The 25,840-nt window shown below is 38.0% G+C and overlaps 1 protein-coding gene across 1 annotated transcript in view; it reads left to right on the forward strand.

Moving 5' to 3' along the window:
* RALGPS1 (Ral GEF with PH domain and SH3 binding motif 1) overlaps positions 1–25,840 on the forward strand; it is a 573,263-nt gene that overhangs the window by 162,297 nt on the left and 385,126 nt on the right. Inside the window, exons 7-8 of the mRNA XM_036750307.1 lie at positions 10,004–10,093; positions 18,074–18,166. Coding sequence (XP_036606202.1) covers positions 10,004–10,093; positions 18,074–18,166 — 183 coding nt within the window. The remainder of the gene's footprint in view (positions 1–10,003; positions 10,094–18,073; positions 18,167–25,840) is intronic.

Raw genomic sequence — 25,840 nt, forward strand, 5'->3', positions numbered from 1 at the left:
TGCACAGCTCTGTATAGAGAGAGCAGTCACAGAGTATGCTACAGTCAGCATTGCACCAAGATGCCAGCTTCATTTGGTTGTCATTGAGAGTTTCTTTTTTGAACAAATGTACGGTGTTACCATCAGTATTCATTCTATAAACAAGTATGGATGGCATATTAGGATATGGAATCCCTGGTGCCTGAGGAGGGAATGGGACCGGTTAGAAGCCAGTGTTTAGGCTCCAATCAACAGGGCACTGGAGGAGGGTAGCTGTGGTTCAAGTGTGATCTGAGAGAATAAGCAGGATGCCATGCTGAGTCAAACCAGAGTTCACGGGATAACCTGATCCAAAGGCCAGACAAGAGGCAGAAACAGGAGTTCTTAGCAGTGGAAGCTGGGGAAACCACCATGGAGCCAGGGAGGACACAGTATAAAAGAGAGCAGTGGCATTTGTAGGATAACAGCTTTGTCTCCATTCAGGATACCATGATGGTAGCATGCTAGACATGATACCTCCTTGCTTTATAGCATCAACAATATTTTTGTTCTAGAAACTGCTTATAAAACATATTAAAATACAGTCCAGCTCTGACATATATATTAATTCTTTGGAAGAATGAAATATTCATTTGATTTATTTCATGGCAAATCTGAATCAAATCTGGGACATGACAGAACTGAAATTCCAAAAGATTTTAACCAGATAGAACAATGAGATGACTCTAATAAAGTGAATTTTAATAGGCATAAGTGTAAAGTCCTACACAAGGATTCAAAAAAGTCATCTGTACAAATGTAAGATGAGAAAGGCATGGCTAGAGTGTAGTTTATGTTAAAAAATGACACTTGGAGAGAAGGGCTGCTGTACTGCAAGCTCAGTATACATCGAGTGATGTTGAATATCACTAATTGGTGCTGGGGCTGCATTGAAAAAGGCAGTGCTGGCAGAACAAAGGAGGTACCACCTTGGCTACACTGTAGCAGACAATCCCTGAAATACCGTGTTTGTACATAGGTTCCTCAAATATTGACAACCTGAATCAACCAATAAGCATTTAGTCAGCTCCTATTATGTGGCCAGCACTGTGCTGGGTGCTGAAGATGCCAGTGCAAAGAATGAAACAAGCCCTGATCTCAAGAAGCTTCTATCCTAACAGGGAAGACAAGTACAGATATAAGTATATGCTGAATAAATATTAAGCAAAGAGACTAGGGCAACCAGGGAGATTGGGGGAGGGCCACCAGGATATTGATAGGATTGGAGGCTGTGCCATTCAAAGACAGGTCAGAGTACCTGGGAATATTTACCTTGTAAAAGAAAAGATCTGATTGGACTCTGTCTCATGCAGAAGATGGATTAAGGTTGTTTGGTTTCTCTCCAGAGAGCAGAATTAAAAACAACGAACAGAAATTTGTAGAGGCCAAGCTTAGCTCAAGATAAGGAAAAGTTAATTGAACTGTCCAGGATCTAAATGGCTATCTTTAGGAGGTAATGAGTTTCATACACACACACACACACACACACACACACACACACACAGATGTGCATGCATATGTACATTCAAGTACTGTAGGCATGTATATGTATACATGTATGTATGTGCATGTGTATACATGTATGTATATATGAAATGTACTGCCTCCCAAGGATAACCACATATGTGTGTATGTGTGTTTGCATGTGTATATGCAAGCATTTACATATATACACATATATACATATTTACACACACACGTATATATTTAAATAAGCATTTAATAGGCACCTATGCTAAGTGCTGTAGAAATATTGAACCCTCACAATATCCATGGGAGGTAGATGCTCTTATTATCTCTGTTTTACAGGTGAGGAAACTGAGGCAGACAGAGATTAAATGATTTGCCTGTTGTATCATAGATAGTAAATGTCTGAGGTCACATTTGAACTCAGATCTTCCTGACTCGAGGCCCACCATTCTTCTAATATATCACTAAGCTTCCTTATCACTGGAGGTATTCTAGCAGAAACTAGATGACCACTTGTCAAGGTTGCTTTACAGGTGATCCCAATTCAGGTATATGCAGATAACTTCTGAGGTGTCCTTCATCTCCGAGATTCTACTTTGGGGTTTTTGTTGAAAAATGACATCAGTTCAGTACTGAGAGCAATGAAATTGCATTATATGGTAGCTTGAATGGCCTGGAACCCTAGAATGTCAGCATTGTCAGGGTACTTAGAATTAATTTAGTCCAGGGATTTGTAACTTCTTTTGTGTCCTGGGCCCCTTTAGCAGTCCGGTGAAGCCTAGGAACACTTCTCAGAATCATGGATTTTTGCCTTGCATTCATAATGAAAGGAAATGCCAAACCTCCTTAATAGAGGTTAGTGAAAATAAAGATGCAATTTTTTTCCCACCCAGTTTCATAGACACCCTGAAATGTATCCAAATTCTTAAAGGTGTGTAGACTAACCTCAGGTTAAGAACCCCTGGTCTAGGAGAATGTGTGAAGGAAGAAGAAGAAGAGAGAAATGTTTTTGTGTGTATGTCTGTAGGACCTAACATAGTGTCTTAAACACAGAGGGCATTTAACAACGGTCACTTGAATTGAATCAACTCCAAACTCTTTATTTTATAGATGAGAAGACTGAGGCCCTTTGGGCAGGGTCATAGAGCAGGGTAATGTAAATCTAAGAAGACCAAATTTTGAGTCATTTAAGCATCAGCTTTGTGTGACAATGTATGTAACATTTTAGTATACCCACCTCTAAAATGAACAGAGGGTGTGTACTACATCCTCTCTCCTCCAGGGCCAAAGCTGGTCATTATAATTACTCAGCATATAGTTTCATTTCATTGTTCTTTTCACTTACATTATTATCCCTTTATTTTACACAGAAGGTTCTGTGACTTGCCTCATCACACAGGTCATGAATCAGAGCAGAATCTCAAACTTAGATCTTCTGAGGGAGGCCTATTCTATGCTTTTGTCTTCATTATTCAATAAGAATTTTCAGAACTTTGAGCAAGATTCAATGTGACATCTAAAATGCTGGGTATAGCCAATCTCCAATAAATATGTGGTCAAAGGAGAATAGCATATTATTACAGTCAGATGAAAGAAAACTCCAATTACTAATTACAAATCAAAATTACTCTTGAGTTTTCACCTTATACCCAGAAAATGGGCAAAGATGACCAAAGATGGAAATAGTCAATGGGGAAAGCTTGTGGAAAGGTAAGAACACTAATGCATTAATTGTGGAGTGATGAATTGATCCAACTGGACTGGAAAAAAAATTTAAATTATGCAAGGAAAGTGATTTAAATATCCAACCCTGTTGACTCAGAGATCCTAGTACTTAGCATGTACACTAAGGAAATAAGGCAAGCCTTGTGTATTTATATGTAGCATCTTTTTAAACAGCAAAGAATTGGAAGCAAAATAGATGCCCACTGGCCAGGGAATGGCTAATGATACAGTAGTATATAATGCTATAATGAGTATTAATGCTTCATATGAAACAATAAATATAGAGAAGAATGGGAAAACTTATGTGAACCAATGTAAAGTAATCTGAAACAAGAAAACAATATTCAGTTTTTACAACAATGTAAATGGAAAAATAATACAAACTAAATGTCTGAAACTGAATATTGTTAAATTATATTAAACAAGTGTGAGCCCAAAGAAGAAATGTAAGACAGCACCTCCCTCCTCTCTTCTTTTTAGAGATGGTGACTAATGGGTATGAGACAGCAAAGATGAGCAGACTGATATGTTTAGTTTTGCTGAACTGTTTTTTTCCCTACTTTTTATGCGTTGTTATAAAGGATGACTTTCTGGGAGAAGCATAAGTACAATAGGAAATGTAAGTGATATAAAAACAAAAGACATAAATAAAAATTTATTTTAAAATGTGTTGGGTATCAGCTTCTTACAACAACAAAACCTAAGCAATCGTTATTGTTTCAGTCGTGTCCTACTCTTTGTGACCCTGTTTGGGGTTTTCTTGGCAAAGATACTAGAGTGGTTTGCCATTTCCTTCTGCAGCTCATTTTACAGATGAGGAAATGGAGGCAACCAGGCTTAAATGACTTGCTCAGGGTCACGCAGCTAGTATGTACAAGAGGCCAGCTTTGAACTCAGGAAGATGAGGCTTCCTTACTCTAGGCCCAGCGTTCTATTCACTAGTTGCCCCAAAACCATGACATTTATGTAACTGTTAACTGGTCTATGTTTTCTGCTTGGAACCTGCTTTTGTAATTATATGTGTGTATATGTGTATGTACATGTATATATACATGCACATACATATATTTTATATACATAATATATAACACACATACATATGTATGTGTGTATATCTCTATATCTATAAATATTTAAGAAATCTAGTGAGAAACTATAGTGAGTAACTCCATCTACCCCAGAGCTACACAGAAAGTCATCCAGCAGCCCGGGGTAGCCAGCAAAGCCAATGGCAACACAAGGAAACAAACTGCAGTTTCCCAATAGGACCAGAGGCAGACACTTGTAGCCTTCAAGGCTCTGTATCTGGCAGCAACAGGAGCAGAGAGCTCCTCTAAGAAATCACCAGCATGGTCAGAAACCCACAGCAAGGACTTGGAAGACACTAGGAACAGGAACAAATAATGCCCAAACAGCAGCTCTCAGACCAGGGCACCCCTGGCACAAGTCTTTGGCACCTTGTCCTTTTCCATCATAGAGAGTCCTGAAGCTCAAGTACTCTGAAACCCAAAGATCCAGGGAGGAACACTGGTGACTCAGGCAGAGACCAAGCAAGGCCCAGGCCAACCACCCCACCCTAAAATGTCACAGGGGCAAAGGTTGGCTCTGGCCCAAAGCCTCAATTCACAGGCTAAAATTAGAGGGATGAATGAACGGAATAAGATAAATTCACTATAAAGGATTATAAGAGATCCAGAGATACCTCCTTAAGTCAACCTGGAAGGAAATCTATTTTAAAAAGAGAATATATAAAGAATATAAGGGAAAAATAACTCCATAGCAATTTTAAGTGGTGAATCAAAGGAAAATACAAGAGCAAAGCACTGATGATTTTATCGGTAGAGATGCCACATTTTCTGACACTGCACCCTAAGGACCGCAGGACCTTTCCCTCTCACCTAGAGCAGAAACCTTCCATGTATGTTGTCTCCTCAATAGAATGTGAGCTCCTTGAAAGCAGGGACTGTCTTACTTTTCTCTTTGTATGTCTAGTGCTTTGCACATAGTAGGTGCTTAATAAATGTCTTATTCATTCATAAATCAATGCTTTACTCATTCTTAGTTTTTCCTATTTTGGTCATCATGCATTTCATAAATAAATACTTTAATCATTCTTAGTTGTTCTTTCTATGGTCATCATTCCCAGTGGAGAGGGGCCAACTTTTTAAACATACAACTTCTGTAATACTCTCCTACGTAGGTCTAGTCCCCCAGCTGGGTACTTGTACCCACTCAGGTTGGGCATCCCCAGATGACAACTTGCTCTTCCTCTTCAGGGTTCTAGGAGTAACCCTGATGGGCTGTGTTTCCAAAAGTCTCACTCAAAAGCCTCCATTCCATTACCAGTCAGCCAGACTTTAACTATCTTTTTCAAAGGCAGTAGGCGGTATAGTAAAAGCAGTAAATCAGAGCACATTCTTCCCCCTGCATGCATGAGGTCCCTGGAGGAAGTTAGTTTTGTTGTTCAGTTTTTCGTTTTTGTCCAACTCTTCATGACCCCATAGACCGCAACACACCAGCCCTTCTGTCCTTCGCTATTTTTTGAAGTCTGTGCAAGTTCATGTTCATTGTTTCTGTGGCACTATCTATCCATCTCATCTTCTGCCGCCCCATCTCCTTTTGCCTTCAATCTTTCCCAGCATCAGGGTCTTTTCTAATGAGTCCCATCTTCTCATTGTGTAGCCAAAGTATTTAAGCTTCAGTTTCAATATTTGACCTTCTAGTGAATAGCCGGAATTAATTTCTTTAAGTATTGACTGATTTTGATCTCCTTGCTGTACAAGGGCCTCTCAAATGTCTTCTTCAGCACCATAACTCAAAAGCATCAATTCTTATAGGCCCATTATCATAACCATATATTACTGCTGGAAAATCTATAGCTTTGACATACAGACTTTAGCTGGCAAGGTAACGTCTCTGCTTTTTAGTATGCTGTCCAGATTTGACATAGCTTTCATCCCAAGGAGCAAGTATCTTTCACCCTCTGCCCTGATTTTTGAGCCCAGGAATATAAAATCTGACAGGGCTTCCATTTCTTCTCCTTTTATTTGCCAGGAAGTGATGGGACCAGTTGCCAAGATCTTAGGTTGTTTGATGTTAAGCTTCAAACCAACTTTTATACTTATTTTTCACCCTCAATCAAAAGGCTTCTTAATTCCTCTTCACTTTTCTGCTATCAGAGTGGTATCATCTGCATATCTAAGATTGTTGATGTTTCTCTCAGCAACCTTAATTCCAGCTTTTGATTCATCCAGCCTGGGATTTCTCATGATGTACTCTGCATATGAACTCAAACTTAAAATACAATGGTAGTGAGGTACACATGTAGAAAATGTGTAAGACAGAAGAATGCTTCCCAACTCTGGGTTCTTTCTCCCCTTCTAGAGTCCTCATGAAGTTTCTCTTCACAGTAACTCTATGATTGGCTCCAACGATCAGTGCCTTTCTAGTGTCCATATCTGGAATTCTCTTTACCACAAGGAATCACCTTCCCTGAAGTTTTTTATTTCTTTGGGTTGTTGTCTTTCTGCATCTGTGACTGTCTGTACTCTCTCTTTCTCTGTTTAAAGCTGGATGTTTTTTCTGTTACTAATCCTGTCTCTCCAATAATATGATAAATGGGGGCAGGGGGAATATGACACTCACTTTAGCCCCATTCTCTCTCCTCCCCCTGCTGACTTCTGAAACATTTGTTAGGAATCCTCCACCGTTTGACTAATTTGCTGCTGGACAATCAACTGCTGAAATTCTTCTCCTATTTAAAGTTCCGTAGGGACAGGTTAGCTTGTTTGGTTAGCCAATCATACCATTCCCTTCTTGATTTAATTAAAGAGGAGTTCACACCTCATAAAGAGATCCCACAGGGTGCAAACCATCTTGTTCACACATTTAAAACTTCATCAAGACCTTACACTGATTACATTAGCTAAGCTGAGGAAAAATCACATTTCTCCCCCCTTACCCCACTTATACTTCAATGATAGCTGAGCCTGAATCTCATCTTCAAGTCATAGTAACAACAACTCACATTTGTATAGCCATTTTGTGGCTATAATGCATTTCACACAATATTATTTTACTTGGGATTCACATTAATACTATGAGGTAGGCAGGGCAAATAATACCATCTCCATTTTACAGAGGGCTAAACTGAGGCTGGGGAAGGTTAAGCAGTTGTCCAAGGTCACACATTTAATAAACAGAGGAACTAGATCTTAGACCTAGTTTTTCTGAACCTAAGGTTAATAGTTTTCCTACTGTTCCTTGCTGCTAGCTGGCTTTCATTGTGCCCTCAGAGTTGTGCTATAGATTAACAAATTTTTCAAATTGCATTTAAAGCTTCTTGGGCTGAATCGAATGGTGGAAATCCAAGATCATAAGCTGTCAGTATTGGGAAGCTTGACTAGGAGCTGAGAGATTTTGAGTCCATTCAAGTTCTTGCAGTTAACTAGAGTAAACTTAGGTGAGTCATTCTCCCTCTATGAGTCTTTGTTTCCCTATTTGTAAGGTGGAGGTAGTGGCACTTTTTCAAACTTCTTCACAGAGTTCTTCTTTTGAACCTGAAAGCCATTATAGAAAAGTAAACTCTTATTTTGGGTAAGTCACTTTCTTCCTCTAGGCTTTGTTTTTTTCCCATGTTAAATGAGTCAGTAGAAATAGATGGTCAAATAATTACAGGACTGAAAGGGACCTGAGAGGACACCTAGTCCAGCTTGTACCTGCTTAGGAATTCCTTCTTCAATATAATGGATAATCTAGTATATGGCAAATGAATATCTAATATACTAAAAGAAGACTTTAGTGACAGGGAACTCACTACCTACTGAGACAACCCATTCCATTTTTAGAGAGCTGTCCTTGCTAGAAAGATCCACAAAGTCTCTTTCAGCTCCAGCATTCTGTGTTCTGTGTTCTAATATTCTTAGTTCTAAGGTTCAGCCTAGCTCTAACCTTCTATGTTCTAGCAATCTATGAATGAAAGTATGAATGAATGAACAAATATTTATTAAGCAATTACTGTATATGAGGTTTTGTGCTAGGAGCTGTAGATATTCATAAAAGTGAAACAATCTCTACCCTCAAGGTAGAGTCCAGTAGAGGGATACCACACATGGGGAAAGTGAGGGTCAGGGAAGGGAGTTTTGGTCTGGGCATTCACAGGCAATAGGCATTTAGTCTTAGGTCAGATCATTGTCACATTCTCTCACAATAGCAATGATAGCGTTAACGTCTGTGGTGGAAGGGCAACCAGCAAGATGGCTACAATGAGGAGGCCCTTCTTTCTTTGGGGATGACTAGATAGAATGTGAAGTATGGTCTGGTGTCAACTAGATATGATGGGCTAAGTGAGTTTTTACCCATCCATTCATGCCAACCAGGATAGATAGTGCCAAAGCTGAGTGGATTAACCACTCCATAGTAGGGGTTGTGGGGATTGGTTTCTTGAGATCTGGGTCTAGAGGGTTACTTTTCTTGGTAGGTACCATATAAATGCTTATTCCTTTCCCCTTTCCCCAATAGTTTGGCTAAGTTTTTATTTATTCCTCCACTAGTAGCTGAGAACCCCAGGGCAATTTACCAGAGCTGAAAGAATTAACTTCCCTGCCCACCCTACCCCCTGAGGTTCTGAAATCTCTTATCACTCTAAAATCCTGTTCTGTGTTCTATGTTTTAACATGGTATGATTTTTATGAACTGGCATTCAGTGAGTGGTTCCTGTTTGTGTCCCTTTTCTAGGCTGGATTTGTAGTGAATGAAACAGTGGGAGATAAGGTTGGAAAAGTAGGTTACAGCTAGATTGTAGAGGGCTTAAAAGGCTTGGCTAAGAAAATTATATTTTATTCTTTAGGCAGTGGGGAGCCTCTGAGGATTTCTGAGCAGCAGAGTGATATGACCAGAGTGGTGAGTTAGGAAGATTATTACTATGGCAGCACATGGTGAATAGATTGAAGGGGGAGAGATTAGAGGCATAGTCTCTAATATTGACCAGTTGTCATGTGGAAGACAGATTAAACCTGTTCTGTTAGGCCTCAGAGGGCACCACCAGAACTGGACCGATGAGTGAGTAAGTTACAGAGAGACATTTTAAGCTCCACATAGAGAAAACCTTTGGAGAAAAGAACAGGATTTGGATTCAATAAGTCTTTCTTTTAAACTCTGCCTCTGCTTCTTATTAGCTTTGTGATCATGAATATGTGATTTAGCCTACCTGGTTTCCTCATCTGTGAAATGAGAAAGCTGATTTATATAATCTCTAAGGTCCTTTCCAATTTCAACATTCTATTTTCTTTTTTAAAAATAAATTTTTATTTCTATCTTTGGTTTTTTCACTATCTAGATATTACTCCAACCTCTCTCCCTTCCCTAACAATTCTATTTTCTAAGAACTCTCCCATTTCTAAAATTCTCTGCTCTTTGTTCTAACATTCTCTGTTCTCAGGTTCCTTCTAAATAGAACAATTTTATTCTAAGGTCCCCTTTGGCGCTCATATTCTGTATTCTAGTATCTGTTCCAGTTCTAACATTCTACATTCTTTGGTATCTTTTATCGCTAATATACAGTGGAAACATATGATCTCAGAGTTGAAAGGGACCAGTGGGGTTAGTAGTTCTACTTCTGCCCCAAGCAGGAATTCCCTCTGCAATGAGGGGAACAGAAGTGAAGGGCAGGGTGTTCTCAGCCCAACCATTCCTAGTATCTCTCTGGATAGTCATCTGGCAAGTCTTCTGTGATGACCTCCACGCTATGAAGCCTAATGGGATGCTTTTCTGTTTGTCTCTGACTCTCCAGGTCAGTTTTTGGGTTGTGCGGGAGATTCTGACAGCACAGACTTTAAAAATAAGGGCGGAAATCCTGAGCCATTTTGTGAAGATAGCAAAGGTAAGTCATCCCTTCCTGATGCATTATTGTCATCTCTTCGCTCAGACTCAAGGGAGTTTGGGTTCACTTTGCATTGGTTTTTACTTTGATGAATGGCTTTCATTTTGATAAATGCTGTGGCTTGTCATTTCGAGTTTCTTTGGTTTCTGGCCTCTAGAAGTGTCTGCTGTGCCCTGCAGTCCTTCATGACTGAACCTCAGATTGTGTGGCTAAGAGTCTGTTGTTACCATGAAAAACAGACACTGCTGCAGCAGTTCATGTACAAAAGAATTCTGTCATGTTCATTCACAAGGACTGTTTGTGTTCAGCATGATTTCCTGATTGGTTCCCTAATAACCTTATAATGTTCCTTTTACCTCTGTTGTTTTTTTCTCTCTTCCTCTGCTTCTATCTTCTTCTGCCTCTCTTCTACTTAAGTAAACTTGAGAAATATTCATTGATAACCATGGGATGTAGTAGAAAGAGTAGGATTTTGAACTTAGAAGAACTGAACTGAGTTCTGGCCCTATCATTTACAAGGTATGTGACTCCAGGCAAGGTACTTTATCCCTCAGAGGTCTTAATTTTCTTCTTTGTAAAATGTGCATACTAATATTTGCACTGCCTCATAGGATTGTATGAGAGAAGTCTTCTGTAATCATAGTAATAATGATGATGATGATAACAATTAATAATAACCAAAATCCAACCCATAATCCATTGGGTAAGGGAGGTTTGCCAAGCAAGACTCTTCGGCAGAAGAGACTTAATATACTCTGAGAACATAAAAATAGTTATGAGAGTGGTGCTTATCATGTTCTGGCACATAAGGTATCAAGAGGTACTAGAACAAATCAGAAATACAACATAACAATAATCTATCTGCTGCAAATAGTGCAGGGTGAATGGTACTGTGTACTACAGTAGACAAACCACAAGTGCATATGAAATGGGCTGAATTTATATGAATACTTTTGTTATGCAACAGGCCTCTCTTCCTACCCAAATTGGAAACAGATCCTACCAGTTACAGGCAAGGGCTTCATACTGATATAAGGGCTTCATACCTATAGAATCCTCAGTGTCAAGCTATACAATAATGTATTAGTGACCAGTGCAGGGCAATGATAAGAAAAACCCTATTCCCAATTCTATATTAAGTGAAATAAGAAATTATATTGAAAAGCTATTACAATCTGAGGAGAGAAAAGCTGAAGAATCGGAGGTGACTGAAAATGTTCGCTTAATGTAAATTGTTTCATTATTAGGTAATCATGAAACAAATGATAAAAAAAACCCAATGCCAGTGTCTTAAATGATTTTTGACAATGAGATGGACAGACTGACTGGAATTTTAAAGAGCCATTTTCAAGTGACATCAATTAGCAAACCAACTATGCCAAAACAGAGCATTTCACAAAATTGGGATTTGCTGTAACTATTATGAATTGATTCTCCTACAACATTTGAAGGAGAATATAAAAACATTTCAGGACCTGCACACGAGAGCGTATGTAAAAGTTCTTTCTATGGCAAAAGTCACAGGAGAACAGTTGGAATTGTCAATGAATATTCTCCATAAGAATTACAGGTATTCTTCACCATGGCAGAAGCAACTTTAGAAACCTACTAAAGATCTACAGAAAGTCATTTGAAGATGACATCAATATTTAGCTGGCACAGTTGGAAACTTGAAAGACATATCACTCAACGAAAGGTAACACAAATGTAACTTGTGGAACAGAATCCAGAAAACAAAAAGATATCAGCAATTCTAGATTCCTTTAATTAGTTATTGAAAGAAAAGTCAAGAGGTTAAGGCAATACAAGGAGTCAAAACTGTGCAAAGCACAAAATATATGGTGGCAAGGAGTCCAACACAATGGAAGAGCCCGTTGGATCAAATGAGAAAGATACAGCTTGAATACAATTAATATAATGAACTACAGAACACTTTCAGCAATGCAGATGACTGAAATTCTGGCTTTCCTGTAACTATGAAGTACTGGAGCTGGATTAAGCGAATTATTATTGGCTTAACACTTCACAGAGGTGCATGAAATGCTAGGAAAACATTGTACCAGCTTCCTTTATGAGGCAAACCTGTCACATCTTTCTTACCTCACAAGAGGCATCGCACCTATTACCAAATGATGAGAACATCAGTGACCCTTTCTGATATAGGCCAACCTGGTGTTCATGTTTTTTATACAAGGCATTCACTGATTGTATCACTTTTTAAAGATCCATAAACACTTACAAGAAAGCAATATTTTGCCCAAGAAGAAAAAAATGTGTGTGCCAAAAATTCCTAGAGGTGTAAGGACAAATTTATTGTGAAGTCAGCAATTATTGAACAAGCCACATTAAAGCACTAGGAAATTTATTCTGCTTTTATTGATTATCATAAAACCTTTGACTCCATTTCATAAAATGTAAACTTCCTTAAAAGTTTATTTTAAATAGATTTTAATTATCTCTTTTCTTTTTATATCATCTGGATGTACTTATAGCAAATGATTTTTGTAAAAGGAAGAAGAGAAAAAAAATTAGTAAAACAAATCAACAAATGGAAAAAAAAGATCTGATATGGAATGCTGTGTTCCATAGCTGTGGCTTCTAATCTCTGCCACAGTTACCTTCTCATATCTCTTCTTTGGATTGAGCCTCATTCCTTATGATTATAATTTTATATCACTCAGTGTTGACATCTTGTGATTGTTATTTTTTTTTCTTTGCATCAATGTAGTCATTATATAATTGCTTTCCTGGCTCTGCTTACTTCACTTTGCATCTGTTCATGTAGCTCTTTTCCATGTGTCTGTGCATTCATCATATCTGACATTTCTTACAGCTCAGTGACATTACATTACGTTCTTGTGCCACAGTTTGTTTCTCTAGCCAATAGACCCAAATCTAGTAAAAATACTAGAGTATCTATCTCCACATGGAAAACTTCCTTATTTAAAAAACACTACCAATAAAATAAATATCAAAAACAATTGATATAAAATGGATTATTTCTCAGAGAGGCACATTATCAGAGAAATTTATTATGGTTCTATGTAGCTTTAAACCAATTATTGTCTTTCCAAACAAAGTGTTTCAAGTTAGAGATGGAGTTGAATAAAAACATTTTATCAGTCACTTTATTTATATGGATGAAATTGAGTCAGGTGGATCCACAGAAGAACCCTTGAAACATGTTCATCTTATGTAATCTTTCTCTAATGATATAAAAATATCATTTGGACCTGACAAGTATGTAATTCTGAATGTAAACCAAGGAAAGATAGACAATGAAGGCTTTGGGCTTCTAGAAAAGTCAAATTAAACCAATGAATAAAGGCAATATGTACAGATATCTGCAGCTCCTCCAGATAAGACACATCCAGCATAAAGATAACATGGAAAAAGCTGTGGCTGTATGTTAAGAAACTTCCTAGCATCTCATAATCAGATCTCAAGAGGAAAAGTACTTGTTTAAAGCAGTTAATATTTATTAAGCACTGACTAAGGGACAGGTATTGTGCTAAGGGCAAAACCACAACCCATGCCTCTGTGAGTTCACATTTTAGTAGAGGAGGCAACATGCAAACAATTATATACATACAGTACTTATACGGGGTGAATGAAAGAGGAGACACTAACAATTGTGGGGATCAAGAAAGGCCTTTTGCAAAAGGCGAGTTTTAAAGGAAGCCAGGGAAGTGAGGAGGTGAGGAGGGAAAGACTTCCGGGCATGGAGTTAATGAAAAGGCATGGAGTATTGTATGCTGGAAAGAGCAAGAAGGCCAGTATTGCTGTGTCATAGAATATGTGAAATTGGGTAAAGTTTAAGAAGACTGGAAAGGTAGGAAGGGGCCAAGTGTGAACGGCTTTAAAAGTCAGAGAGAGAGTTTATATTTATTTGATCTGAGGGTGGTGAGTCACTGGATTTACTGAGGGGGCAGGGGAATGTCATGGTTAGACTTGTACTATAGGACAATTACTTTGGCAGCTGAATGGAAGAGGGACTAGAATGAGAAGAGACTTGGGGAGAGGAAAGCAGCCAGAAAAGGTTACTCTAGGAGCTAGGAGTGAGATGACAAGGGCTTATACCTTGGGGTGTGTGTGTGTGTGTGTGTGTGTGTGTGTGTGTGTGTGTGTAGAAAAGGAGATGTACACAAAAGATGTTGAGAGCACAGAAATAACAGGGCCCAGTAACAGGCTGATTTGTGTGGTATGTGAGGAGCAGAGCATGAGACCTAGGTTTTGAGCCTGGATGACTGAGAGGATAGGAAAGTTAGGGAAGAGGGGAAAGAGAAAGATCATGAGTTTGGTTTTAGATATATTGAGTTTAAGATATCTACAGAACGTGTAGTTTGAGTCGTCCAAGAGGCAGTTGGTCATGTGAAACTGGAGGTGGGAAGGAAGGTTAGATCTGGATAAATAGATCCAAGAATCATTTATATAGCAATAATTGAAACTTATGGGAACTGAGCAGATCACCAAACACGACTGAATAGAGGGGAAAGAGAAGAGGTCCAAGGACACAATAGAATGAATAAAATTACAAAGGAAACTGTTTATGTTAAAATACAATTTCAAATTGTATTTTTAAAATATATTTTTTAAAATTTCTGGGACTCCAGGTTAAGAACCCCTGATCTAGAAGGTGCCCAACCAAAACCATGTAAAATGTTAATGAAACACAGGGCTCATTACTCTATGGCATCTGCAGAAAGATTATCACTTCCTCAATATAAAGGAGAAAGAGTGATGATAGATGTTCTCAAAGCACATGACAAACAGACGAAAATTTACAGAAATACTTTTGGACAATCAGACCTCTCTTCATAAATAATAAAGGCTGACAATGGTTATTCACAAATGGATTTGTTAGAATTACCCAAAATTCATTTATCTCTGGATAGAGCCTATGAAAGATCTAAGCTCCAAGAATGGAATCAACAGGCACTCCAAGGGTGAAATCTACATGAATTCAACTAAAATATGTTAATTAGTTGAATTCTTGTGAATGAATTAAACCTCATTCTTAAATGAAGTATCTAACAAAGAGCTGAGTCTGTAGATTCATCTATAGAAATGAAAAAGAAGAAATATTATGGTGATTCAGAATCAGGTTATTGCCACTAGAAATACATAGAAATTATCCTTAATGGTCCTGAACTTACTGATCAATGAAGATTATGAAGCAAAATGGTGGAAACTGCAGCTGTAGGTTACAAAGATTTTATATTTATCAGATACCTAGAAAGACACAATTAGATGGTTAGAACTATACATTAGTAGCTCACAGTCTCCATTAAGCTAATCTTTATAAGCTAAGATAACAAATATCCATGCTATAAATACAAATCCATAAAATATCCTTGAGAATTAAACAAATAAATTGTACTAGGACTAGAGCATAATTATAGGCAGAACCATTGCCTTCAGCTGCCTGAACATAAGATTGATTCATACAAATTTAAGTACAATGTTTTTAAATAAATGTCACCTTACTAAATCCTTATTATTTCCAAACTGCATGTAATGAAAATCTTTCAAAACAGAGAGATCTCGTAGAAAAAATTAAAACCATATGGAAAGAAGATGAAGTATGTGTCATTCTTAGCATCCAGTTTACTATTAAAGTTGTCACAAAGATGTTTTCAGTGGGTCGACAGAAGATGAATTTACATCCTAATACTCTTATTTGCAAAAATTTACAGATTTTATCCACTTGCACAATAATCCACAAAACATTAACTATAGGTGAATAATGACAGGTTACAACTGTATCTTGTAAAATTGCTGTCTGAACTTTGTCAAAAAAGATGGAAACGAGATAATAATAACACTAATAGTGAGGTAACAGTGACAATGATGGTAAAATAAAATAAAATAAGAAGGTGATAACATTGAAAAAGATGAGATGAACAAGATAGTAATAGCTCTCATTTCTGTGGACTTGGAGGTTTACAAAGCGCTTTCCTTCAATACCTCTGGGAGATTGTTAGTGGAAGTAATTGGTGCTACTTAAATGACTATGATAAGCCAGAAGATACTCAGACAAAAGCTAGAGCAAAAGGCAGAACCGTTCAGACACATACTACAGGCATCATTCAATTTGCTACCAAAAACTCATTTATTTAACAAACTTGTGTTAAGGCTTATGTTGAAGAAATAATGAGAGAATAATAAAATACTAGGATACAAAGAAATATGATATTATAGGGTATAGATAAGTACTTCAGGGCAGCTAGGTGGTGCAGTGGATAGACCACTAGGATTGGAATCCGGAAGACTTGTCTTCATGAGTTTAAATCTGGCCTCAGACACTTACTAGCTATGTGACCCTGAGAAAGTCACTTAACCCTCTTTGCCTCAGTTTCTCACCTGTAAATTCAGCTAGAGAAGAAAATGGAGAGCCAGTCCAATATCTCTGCCAAGAAAACTTCAAATGGAGTCATAGAGAGTCAGATAGGACTGAAAAAAACCTGACTTAAGTAGTTAAGGACTTCAGGCATTCTCAAGTGTGAAAGATCAGTGGAGCCGAGCAGTCAGGACTTGAGTTGGGCCCCAAACTGTAAATAAGGATTTGGACAAGTGGAAAAGAGTGGGTAAAGCATCCATGTGTTATATCCAAAAGTATTAGTGGGATTCTGGTAGACAATGCTGGCCCTAGACCAACATACATACTGACTTGTTGTAGGCAACCATAACTAATTCTAGTTTATTAACATAGAATCATTCCAAGGAGTTGCTGGGTGTATCATCCTGAAATATAAAGCTTGGTAATGGTAAACAAAAAGTCTCCATGCTCTTTAACTCATCTTCCATCTAGCTGCCAAAATCGTCTCCTGAAAGCACTAATCTAACCACATCAGTTCCATGATCAAGAAACTAATGGTTCCCTATTGCTCCCTGGACAAGGCACATACTCATCAACTTCTCATTTAAAGCCCTTCACAATCTGGTTCCAGCCCAAGTTTCTGGGCTTATTGAACTTTATTAGTCCTTGTCATAGGCTCTATTTTCTGTTAAACTGACCTGTTTGCTTCCAAGTTAACATTCTGTCTCCCACCTCCCCTTTTTTTACACAGGCTACCCTCTATATCTGAAATGTACTCTCTCCTCATCTCTGCTTTATAGTATCCCAGCCCAGCTAAGTGCATAGAGGCTGATTACTGGGAGGATAGCCAACCAAGAGAGGATTTTTACTTTTTGACAATAGCAACTCTCTAAGACTGAATTTCAGTCTATGGCTGTGAAAGGAATATCCACAGCCATAAAATCATATATCCTTGAAATACTGGAATTAATTCAGCTTAAAGGTTTTGATAACTAGAAAGATTCTGTCCTACGTCTGAATTTTTCAGTATGGATGTTGTGCTAAGTTTGACTACCCCTCCCCTACCTCCTGCCCTTCCCCCACCAACCCAGTTTATCTAACATTGAAATGAATCCAAAATATTCTCTGTAGCCTCAGACATGGCATAAAGAAATAGGACAAAATGTTTAGTGAAATGGGGTATTGTGTTGTCAGCTGAAACGTATTACTGCATTTTAATAAAATGTTTCCTTAGGCATTCCTATCATTTACTGAATGTTTTGGTAACCAGAGACAACTCATGTTAGTATTTTTGGCATAATGAGAATATTTGTTTTTAAAATTCTAGTATCATACTGTTCAAACTTGTTTAAAAGGAAAACAATAGTATTATAAGAATCTAGCTATATTCTTCATAGGAAAAATAGACTTCTATCCAGTACTTTGAATCATTAGCTCATGACATTCTAAAAATGTGGGAATAGAAGCTTATTTTGCAATAATTTGGGGGCAGTGGTGTTTTCTATAGATTTCCTAGAAATGTAGTCTCTCTGTGAGTTTTTGTTCATTTTAACTGAATTTTGGAAAAAGGACATTTGGCAATATTTTATGAGATGTAGCATTTTTAGTTATGTTGTTTTAGCAAAAAAGAAGTAACCTATTTTATGGGTTTTTTTTTTCAGAAACTTCTGGAGCTCAACAATCTTCATTCTCTCATGTCTGTGGTATCAGCATTACAGAGTGCACCCATCTTCAGACTGACAAAAACATGGGCTGTAAGTTAATCCTCATGTTTCCATTTCTTTCTTGGGGTGGGGGAGGGATAAGTGATTCCTTTTTGCTTAATAATCACAAAATGAGACATAACTTTCTTTGTGAGTGGGCAAATCACTTAACCTCTCTGGGCCTTCCAGCTCTGACACTTTATGTTCCAAGGTTCTTTCCAACTCTAACATTCTGTGTACTAAGATCCTATCTTGTTATCTTCTTGTTTTAGAATTCAGTGTTTTCAGAACCCTTCAGATTATGATTGAAAGTACTTTTTGGCTTTACCATTGTGTGGTCTGTGATTTTACTGGAAGTCAAAAAGTGATTATTGATTACTGTCCTATTGACAGGGATGCCATTCTCCCCACCCTCGCCCATGATTTATGTAAATCAAGAAGCCCAGAGGACTGAGTTATTTTTCTAAAATCTGGAATGCTGGCGGTCAGCAATTTTATGAGGGCCCTGTGCTCTGGCCCTGTGTTTGTTTTCAAGAGTCTTTTCAAAGAAATCTATGATATTAATGAAGAGGAGTAGGGACTTTTGAGCAGGAAGTCCAGTGGTTAAATATTGTATATAGCACAAAAGGCAGTCAGTTTCAAATGGATAATTTAATTTCAATAGCATTTATTAAGTACTTACTATGTACAAGGTCCTGTAGTAAGGTCTGAGGAAGGGATACAAAGATGAAAAGCAACATATGCCAATGCCTTCAGGAACCTTATAGTCTAAAGGGGGGAGAAGTGTGTCATGTACACTGTTGAATATGATATGAGGCAGAATGCTGAGAGATAGAGACACAATGTCAAAGAAGAGATAGAAGAAAAGACAAATAGGAGTTTTAGAGTCTAGGAATATGGCTAGGAAATCTATAGGGAGTAGGCAGGGGTGGAGACATGTGGGAAGGCTTTAGTAAGGAAATGACAGTTAACCATGACCTTGAAGTGAAAGATAGATATCAACAGAAAGAAATGAAGATGAAGTATGTTCCAGTCATAGTAGATGGACCATGTAAATTCTTGGAGGTGAGAGGGCACTATGAGGTCAGGGAAAAGTGAGTAGCCTGATTTGGCAAGAACAGACAGTGCTGGGAAAAGGTAGAATAGAGCTGGAATGTGACATGACCAGAAACTTTTGTGTTATATACAGACAACAAAGAGCTACTGATTGTCTTGGGGAAGGGGGTTACCATAGTCAGATATCTGCATTAGGCTTTTTACTGTGGCAGCTATATGAAGAATGGATTGTAAAAGGGCAAGAATGGAAAAAGAGAGAGTAGGTAAAAGGTTGTTAAAATAGTCCAGGGGAGAAGTGAATGCCTGACCTAGGTAGGATGGGTGAGTAGGGAAGAGGATGTCAAAAAGTGGAATTCTGCCAATGGAGAGTTGACAGGATTTTGCAAATTATTGGAAGGGGGAGTGAAGCAAAGGGAAAGAGGAGAGTCAAAGGTGATTCCAAGGCCAGGTCATAATGAGGGCAAAGAACAGGTTTGGGAGAGATGATGTTATGGGAGAGGTAGAAGGACAAGAACTTGGAGCGGGAATCTCATGGTTATATAATTGAAACTGCAGTTAGTGTTCTGTTATGAACAGATTTTAAAGTATTTAAAATCTTTCCCCCACATAATTTAGCATAACACTAGGAATAGAAAAAGATAATTTTTGTCCTTTTAATGGTCATCTCATCATCCAAGCTGTAACCTTGCCTTAATTTGTTTTAATTCTGAACTTAGCCAATACAAATTAAATTAGTATTTCCATATATGAAATGGAACAGAAAAGAACTATTATACCTGAAACTATAAATTTCTTTTATGCACAGCTTGCTTTTCCTTTTAAGGATATGATAAATTCAACATATGACTATCAAAAATGTCCTGTTTGTGTTTCCTTCTAGCCTTCCTTCTGTTCTTTTCTGTACAGTAAAAGTGATTTAATGACCATCTTTACTCTCTTTTGGGAGGGGGGAGAGGGGTGGACAGCCCTATCACTATCCACCACCCAACTAAAAAAGAAGAAAAAAACCCTTGTAACAAATATGCATAGTCAAGCAGAATAAATTCATATATTGGCCATATCCAAAAGTGTATGTCTCATTCCATACCTGGAGCCTGCCACCTCTCTGTTGTCAGGAGGTGGGTAGCTTGTGATCTTTTGGAACCGTTGTTGGGCTTGTATTCATAGGATCATAAGATATTAAATTCGGAAGGAACAATAAAGATTATCTAGTCCTGTAGCCTTGAGGCCACATGGGGCCCTCTGAGTCCTCAAGGTTTTACAGAACAAATCCTTTTATTAGGGGATTTGTTCTATGAAATTTGGATTCAGTCAAAGGGCTGCACTTGAGGACCTAAAGGGCCACATGCGGCCTCAAAGCTGCAGGTTCCCCACCCCTCATCTCGTCTAAATCTCTCATTTTACAGTTTCCTTCAAACTGACAACCAGAGAGAGAAAGTGATTTGCTTGTGGTCACATAGCTAGTAAATAGTAGAACTGACAACAGAGAGGTGGTGGGCTTCAGGTATGGAATGAGATATGCACTTTTAGACATGACCAATATGGGAATTTATTCTGCTTGACCTTCAGTGTTGTTTTTCTCCTGCAATGTTGTTGGTATTATATAAATTGTTCTGGTTCTGCTCATTCCATCTACCTCAGTTCATACAAGTCTTCCCAGGTTTTTCTAAAACTGTCCTTTTCATAATTTCTTATAGTATAATATTCTATTATATTCATACACCCTATTTTTTTCAACCATTCCTTAATTGATAGGCACCACCTTAGATTCCAGTTGTTTGCTGTCACAAAAGGAACTGCTATGTATTTTTTCTACATATGGGTCCTTTCTCTCTTTCTTTGATTTCATTAGGATGTAGATCTGGTTATGATATAACAGGGACAAAGGGCATGCATAGTGGAATGACTTGTTGAGTATAGCTCCAAAGTCTTCATAGCCAGTCTAAGTGAGTTTATGTTTCTGATCATGTGAAATCTTTACGTATCCATAGGATCATGAGATTTTTATATTTAGAAGGAACATTAAAGATTATCTAGTCTAAACCTCTTATTTTACAGTTTCTTTAAAGCTGATGAGAGAGGGAAAGTGATTTGCTTGTGGTCCCATAGCTAGTAAGTAGCAGAACTGTGATTTGAGCCTCTTTACAACAGACTGAGTACTTTTTCCATTGAACCAAATGTTTCTATAAGTTATTTCAACTAAATTCAATTAGATAAAAATATAATAATAATAATTGCTAGCATTTATATATACCATTTTAAGGTTTGCAAAGCACATTACACAATCTCATTTTATCCTCACAACAACCCTGGGGTGTAGGGGCTATCATTATCCCCATTTTATAGATTTGGAATCTAATGCAAACAAGGTTAAGTAGCTTCCCTGGGCTGACACACCTAGTAAGTAACTGTATCAGCAAGGCAATAAACACAACATCCATGATAATCGTGAATATGCCTATGTACTTCTGTATCGCAAAATATGAGAGACTCTCCATATAGAAGGTACAAGAAATAAAACATTTATTCATACACCAGATAACCAGATTCCATAACCAAGCAACCAACTCCCACAGCCAGTAGGCCCACTTTATCATAATAACAAGGAACTTAAAACACAGTATCAGAGCATGGAGCCTTGCCATCCCAAAACCATCTGCCCCCCTACTGGGGCCTCCCCACAATCACTCACTCAGCACAGCACAGCACGTTTGCTCTTTCCCTTAGGTCTAACTGTCGTAACTGCTCTCTCAGCGTTTCCTATGACACAATTTCCTTTTCCTCTCAGCAAGCTCCTCCCACCACATGTGACTTAGGCTTCCTGTGATGTACTCAGGTCACACAATCTATTAATGGGTGGGAAAGATCTTCAAATCTAAATTGCTATTACAATATCTGAAACTGGATTTGAAGTCATGCCTTCCTGAGTGCAGGTCTAGTGCTCTAAACATTGTGCTATCTAGCTACCTCTAATTCACACCTGGCTTTGTGTATGAGAATCTTATATAAGGTCTAGGGATAAAAAAGATAAAAATGATACAGTCGCTGCCCTTAAGGAGCTTTTGGAGGGAGAATATAGCATGTGCACTGATAAGTACATAGATAAGCAAATGCAAAGTTTATAAAAAATAAATTACAGGATGGAAAAAGCCTTGGTGTGAATTAGAGGTAGCTAGATTGATGGAAAAAACATTCGGTAGGGATCTGCAAACTACAGCCCACTGGCCAAATCCAGCCCTCTGTCTGTTTTTATATGGCCTGTGAACTAAAAAACGACTTTTACATCTTAAAATAAAGTTGTATTTTAAGATGTAAAAACCATTCTTAGTTCAAAAGATGTATAAAAACAAGTGGCAGGTTAGATTGGGCCTTCAGGCCATAGTTTGTCAACTTCTGACCTATAGGAATGACAAGATCCTAAACAGAGATAGATTGGGCTTAACAAACAATGTTTAGAATATATTTACCTGATCACCTGCAAAACTAATTAGAAGCGCTTTAAATCAGAAAAGATGATGGAGAGAGTATCTACAACAAAGGAAAAATAATAGCTATTGAGTCATTCCCAGTGCCTGGCACATAGTAGGTACTTAATAAATGTTTAATGATTGATTGATTCATAGGAGATAATATCCAAGAAAGAAGCCAGCAATAAGACTCGTGGCTTCAAATGTATATACCCAAATGCGCAAAGTATATTCAACAAGCAAGATGAAAAGGCACTCCTAATGATACAAGGGGGCAAATTTGATCTCATAAATATCATTGAGACTGGATGGGAGGAAACTATGACTAGAATACGGCTCTGAAAGGGTATAAGTTACTTAAAAGAAGCATGATACATAAAAGGGAGAGAGAGCAGGGCAGCATTGTATATTAAGAAGATGTATTCATTTGTAGAAATCCAAGAACCAGAAAGGGGAAGCATGGTAAAGAGAATATAGGTGAACATCAACAGAGGGAGAAGTGATTTTGTCATCAAATTACTACAGACCACCTGGAAAGAAAGAGGAAAATAATTGAATAGTTCTGAGCAGGATTATAAACCTGGCATCTGATATGTTACTGATGAGGCAGGATACCATGGTCACAGGGGATTTCAGTTCCAGGACATCTGCTGGGGCTTGCACTGCCAAAAGCAGAACCACTAATGATTTCCTTAATGATCATTTGTTTCATCCTTCAAAAGGTGGAGCAATCAATAAGAGGTGACACCATCAATAGAGGAGTGGAACATTACTCAAGAAGACCTAAGTTCAAACTGTGCTTATTACAATGCCTGGCACATAGTAGGCACTTCAATGCTAGTGGACTGACTGTGTGACTCTGGGCAAGTTACTTTAGCACTGTCACCTTCTGTTTCCTCATCTGTAAGAGGGTTGTAAACCATACAGTGCTATATAAATGCTAGCTATTATTATCAATGTCAGTAGCAGCGATAACAACAATAGTGAGCTCTCACTGAAAGGGAGGATCTGGCTGGTGGGGAAGAAATGATGGGAACCGTGGGGGGAAGGGAATACTGCCTCTTACGGTTTGTGGGAGAAGCGAGGAAAGGTGGAATCTTAGATGTGAGGAGAGGAGTTCAGAGGAAGCGTAGATAGGATTCCATGGTCCTAAATTCTACAGGAGAACTCAGCTCAGCTCCAGCTAGATGGGGTAATTTCAAGAATAAACTTTGGGAAACACCAAAGGAAACATTTCCAATGAAAAGAAAAAAAGGAAATTCTCTGAAGAGACTAAGGTAGATGTACAGACAATTCATTAGCTGACTAATTATTTTTAAAATATATGTACTTAAGGAGAAAGCAAGGGCAAGTAACAAAAGATGAATACAAAGCTGTGGCATGATCCTGTAAGAATAACATCAGAAGTGCTAAAGCCCAGGGTGAGCTCAGGCTGGCAAAGCAAGAGAAGGATAACAAAAAGTTGTTTGTTTTTTTAAGCTACACTGGTGAAAGACAAAGATCAAAGAAGGAACAGGACTGCTGTTTAGAGTGGATGATAATTGATGAGAGAGAAAGCACAGCTGGTCAATTATTATTTTATTTTTGTTTTCTATTCCAAGGAGATTGGCCTTCAGACTAGAAAGGACAGAACAAAAGTGGCTAATAAGAGGCTGAGACCCAGTAGAAATAAGGAGATAGTAAGAGAACACTTAGTTGTCCTTGATGGATTCCAGGTCAGTTGGCCCAGATAAAATATATCCCTGGAGAAATGAAAGAATTGGCATATGAGATTGCTGAGCCATGTAATCATAATCAGCGTAATCTGAAAGATCACAGGGAATGGGAGAGAGGTTTGCAGGACTGGAGAAGGGCAAATGTCCCAATTCTTAAAAAAGGGAAGAGAATTATGTCTGCAAGTTATAGGCCAGTGTGCTTGATTTCAATTTATGCTTGATTTCAATTCCAGGGATAATTCTAGAATAACCTATTAAAGAGCTGCATTTGTGAACACATAGAATGGGAAGCAGTATTCATAAAGAGCCGGCTTGGGCTCATGCAAAACAGAGACATGTGTCCTAGATAAAGTGGTGCTTTCAGGTCAGAGGCATCATTCCACTATGGTTATATTTGAAGTTCTACAGGTAGGAGGTTTCCTCATGGGCTGCAAGGCTGATGTTTACTTTGTAGCAGGCTTTTTTCCCCCAAGGACTGCACTACTAATGAAGATCATCTTATGGATTGGGCTTGACCTTGTGTTGCTTAGAATCCATGCAAACATTGAGCAGGTTATCTTTCCGGAGTCCATAGACCATGGTCATGAGGTCTGGGAACAGCAGACCTCATCCTCATTGAGCTATGGCCTGTGGGGCCTGGCTTCTCTGTAGATCTTCAGAGGTGCTAAGGAAGCCTGCATTCTAAAATGGTAGCAAAGTCCAAAATGGATCATTTTAATGACATACAATTTAAAAGGTTTTGCACAAACAAAACCAATGCAACTAAAATCAGAAGCAAAACAGTTAACTGGAAAAAATATCTTTGTAGCAAGTTTCTTTGATAAAAGTCCTACTTTCTAAGACAAATAAGGAATTTATTCAAATTTATAAGGAAAAGAGCCATTCCCCAATTGATAAGTAGTCAAAGGATATAGACAGTTTTGTAAGGAAGCAATCCAAACTATCAACAACGACGTGAAAAAAATACTCCAATCACTAATAAAAAAAGTGCAAATTAAAGCAATTCTGAAGTTCCACCTCATACCCACCAGATTGGAAAAGTTGACAAAAAAGGAAAATGACAAATGTTGGAGGGACTGCATTTAAAACAGATACATTAATTAATGCACTGTTGGTGGAGCTATGAATTGGTCCAGTTATTCTGGAAAATGAATTTGGAATTTTGCATATCATTATGCTGTGCATGCCCTTTAACCTAGCTATAACATTACTAGGCCTATATCCCAATGAGATTTTAAAAATTCTTTTAGTCTTAAAAATGGCTAAAAATACATGTAAAAATACTTATAACAGCTCATTTTGTTATAGCAAGGAGGTAGAAACTAAGAGAGTGTTCACCGTTTGTGAGGAATGACTGAATAAATTATGGTATATGAGTGTAATGCTGTTCCTAGACAAAGTGGCACATGTGGGCATGATTAGTGTGGGAATTTGTTTTGTTTGGCTATCCACACTTGTTTAAAGGGTTTTCTTTTTTCTTTTTTTCA

This window comes from Trichosurus vulpecula, chromosome 3 (genome assembly GCF_011100635.1).
Source record: "Trichosurus vulpecula isolate mTriVul1 chromosome 3, mTriVul1.pri, whole genome shotgun sequence".
Taxonomy (NCBI): Eukaryota; Metazoa; Chordata; class Mammalia; order Diprotodontia; family Phalangeridae; genus Trichosurus; species Trichosurus vulpecula.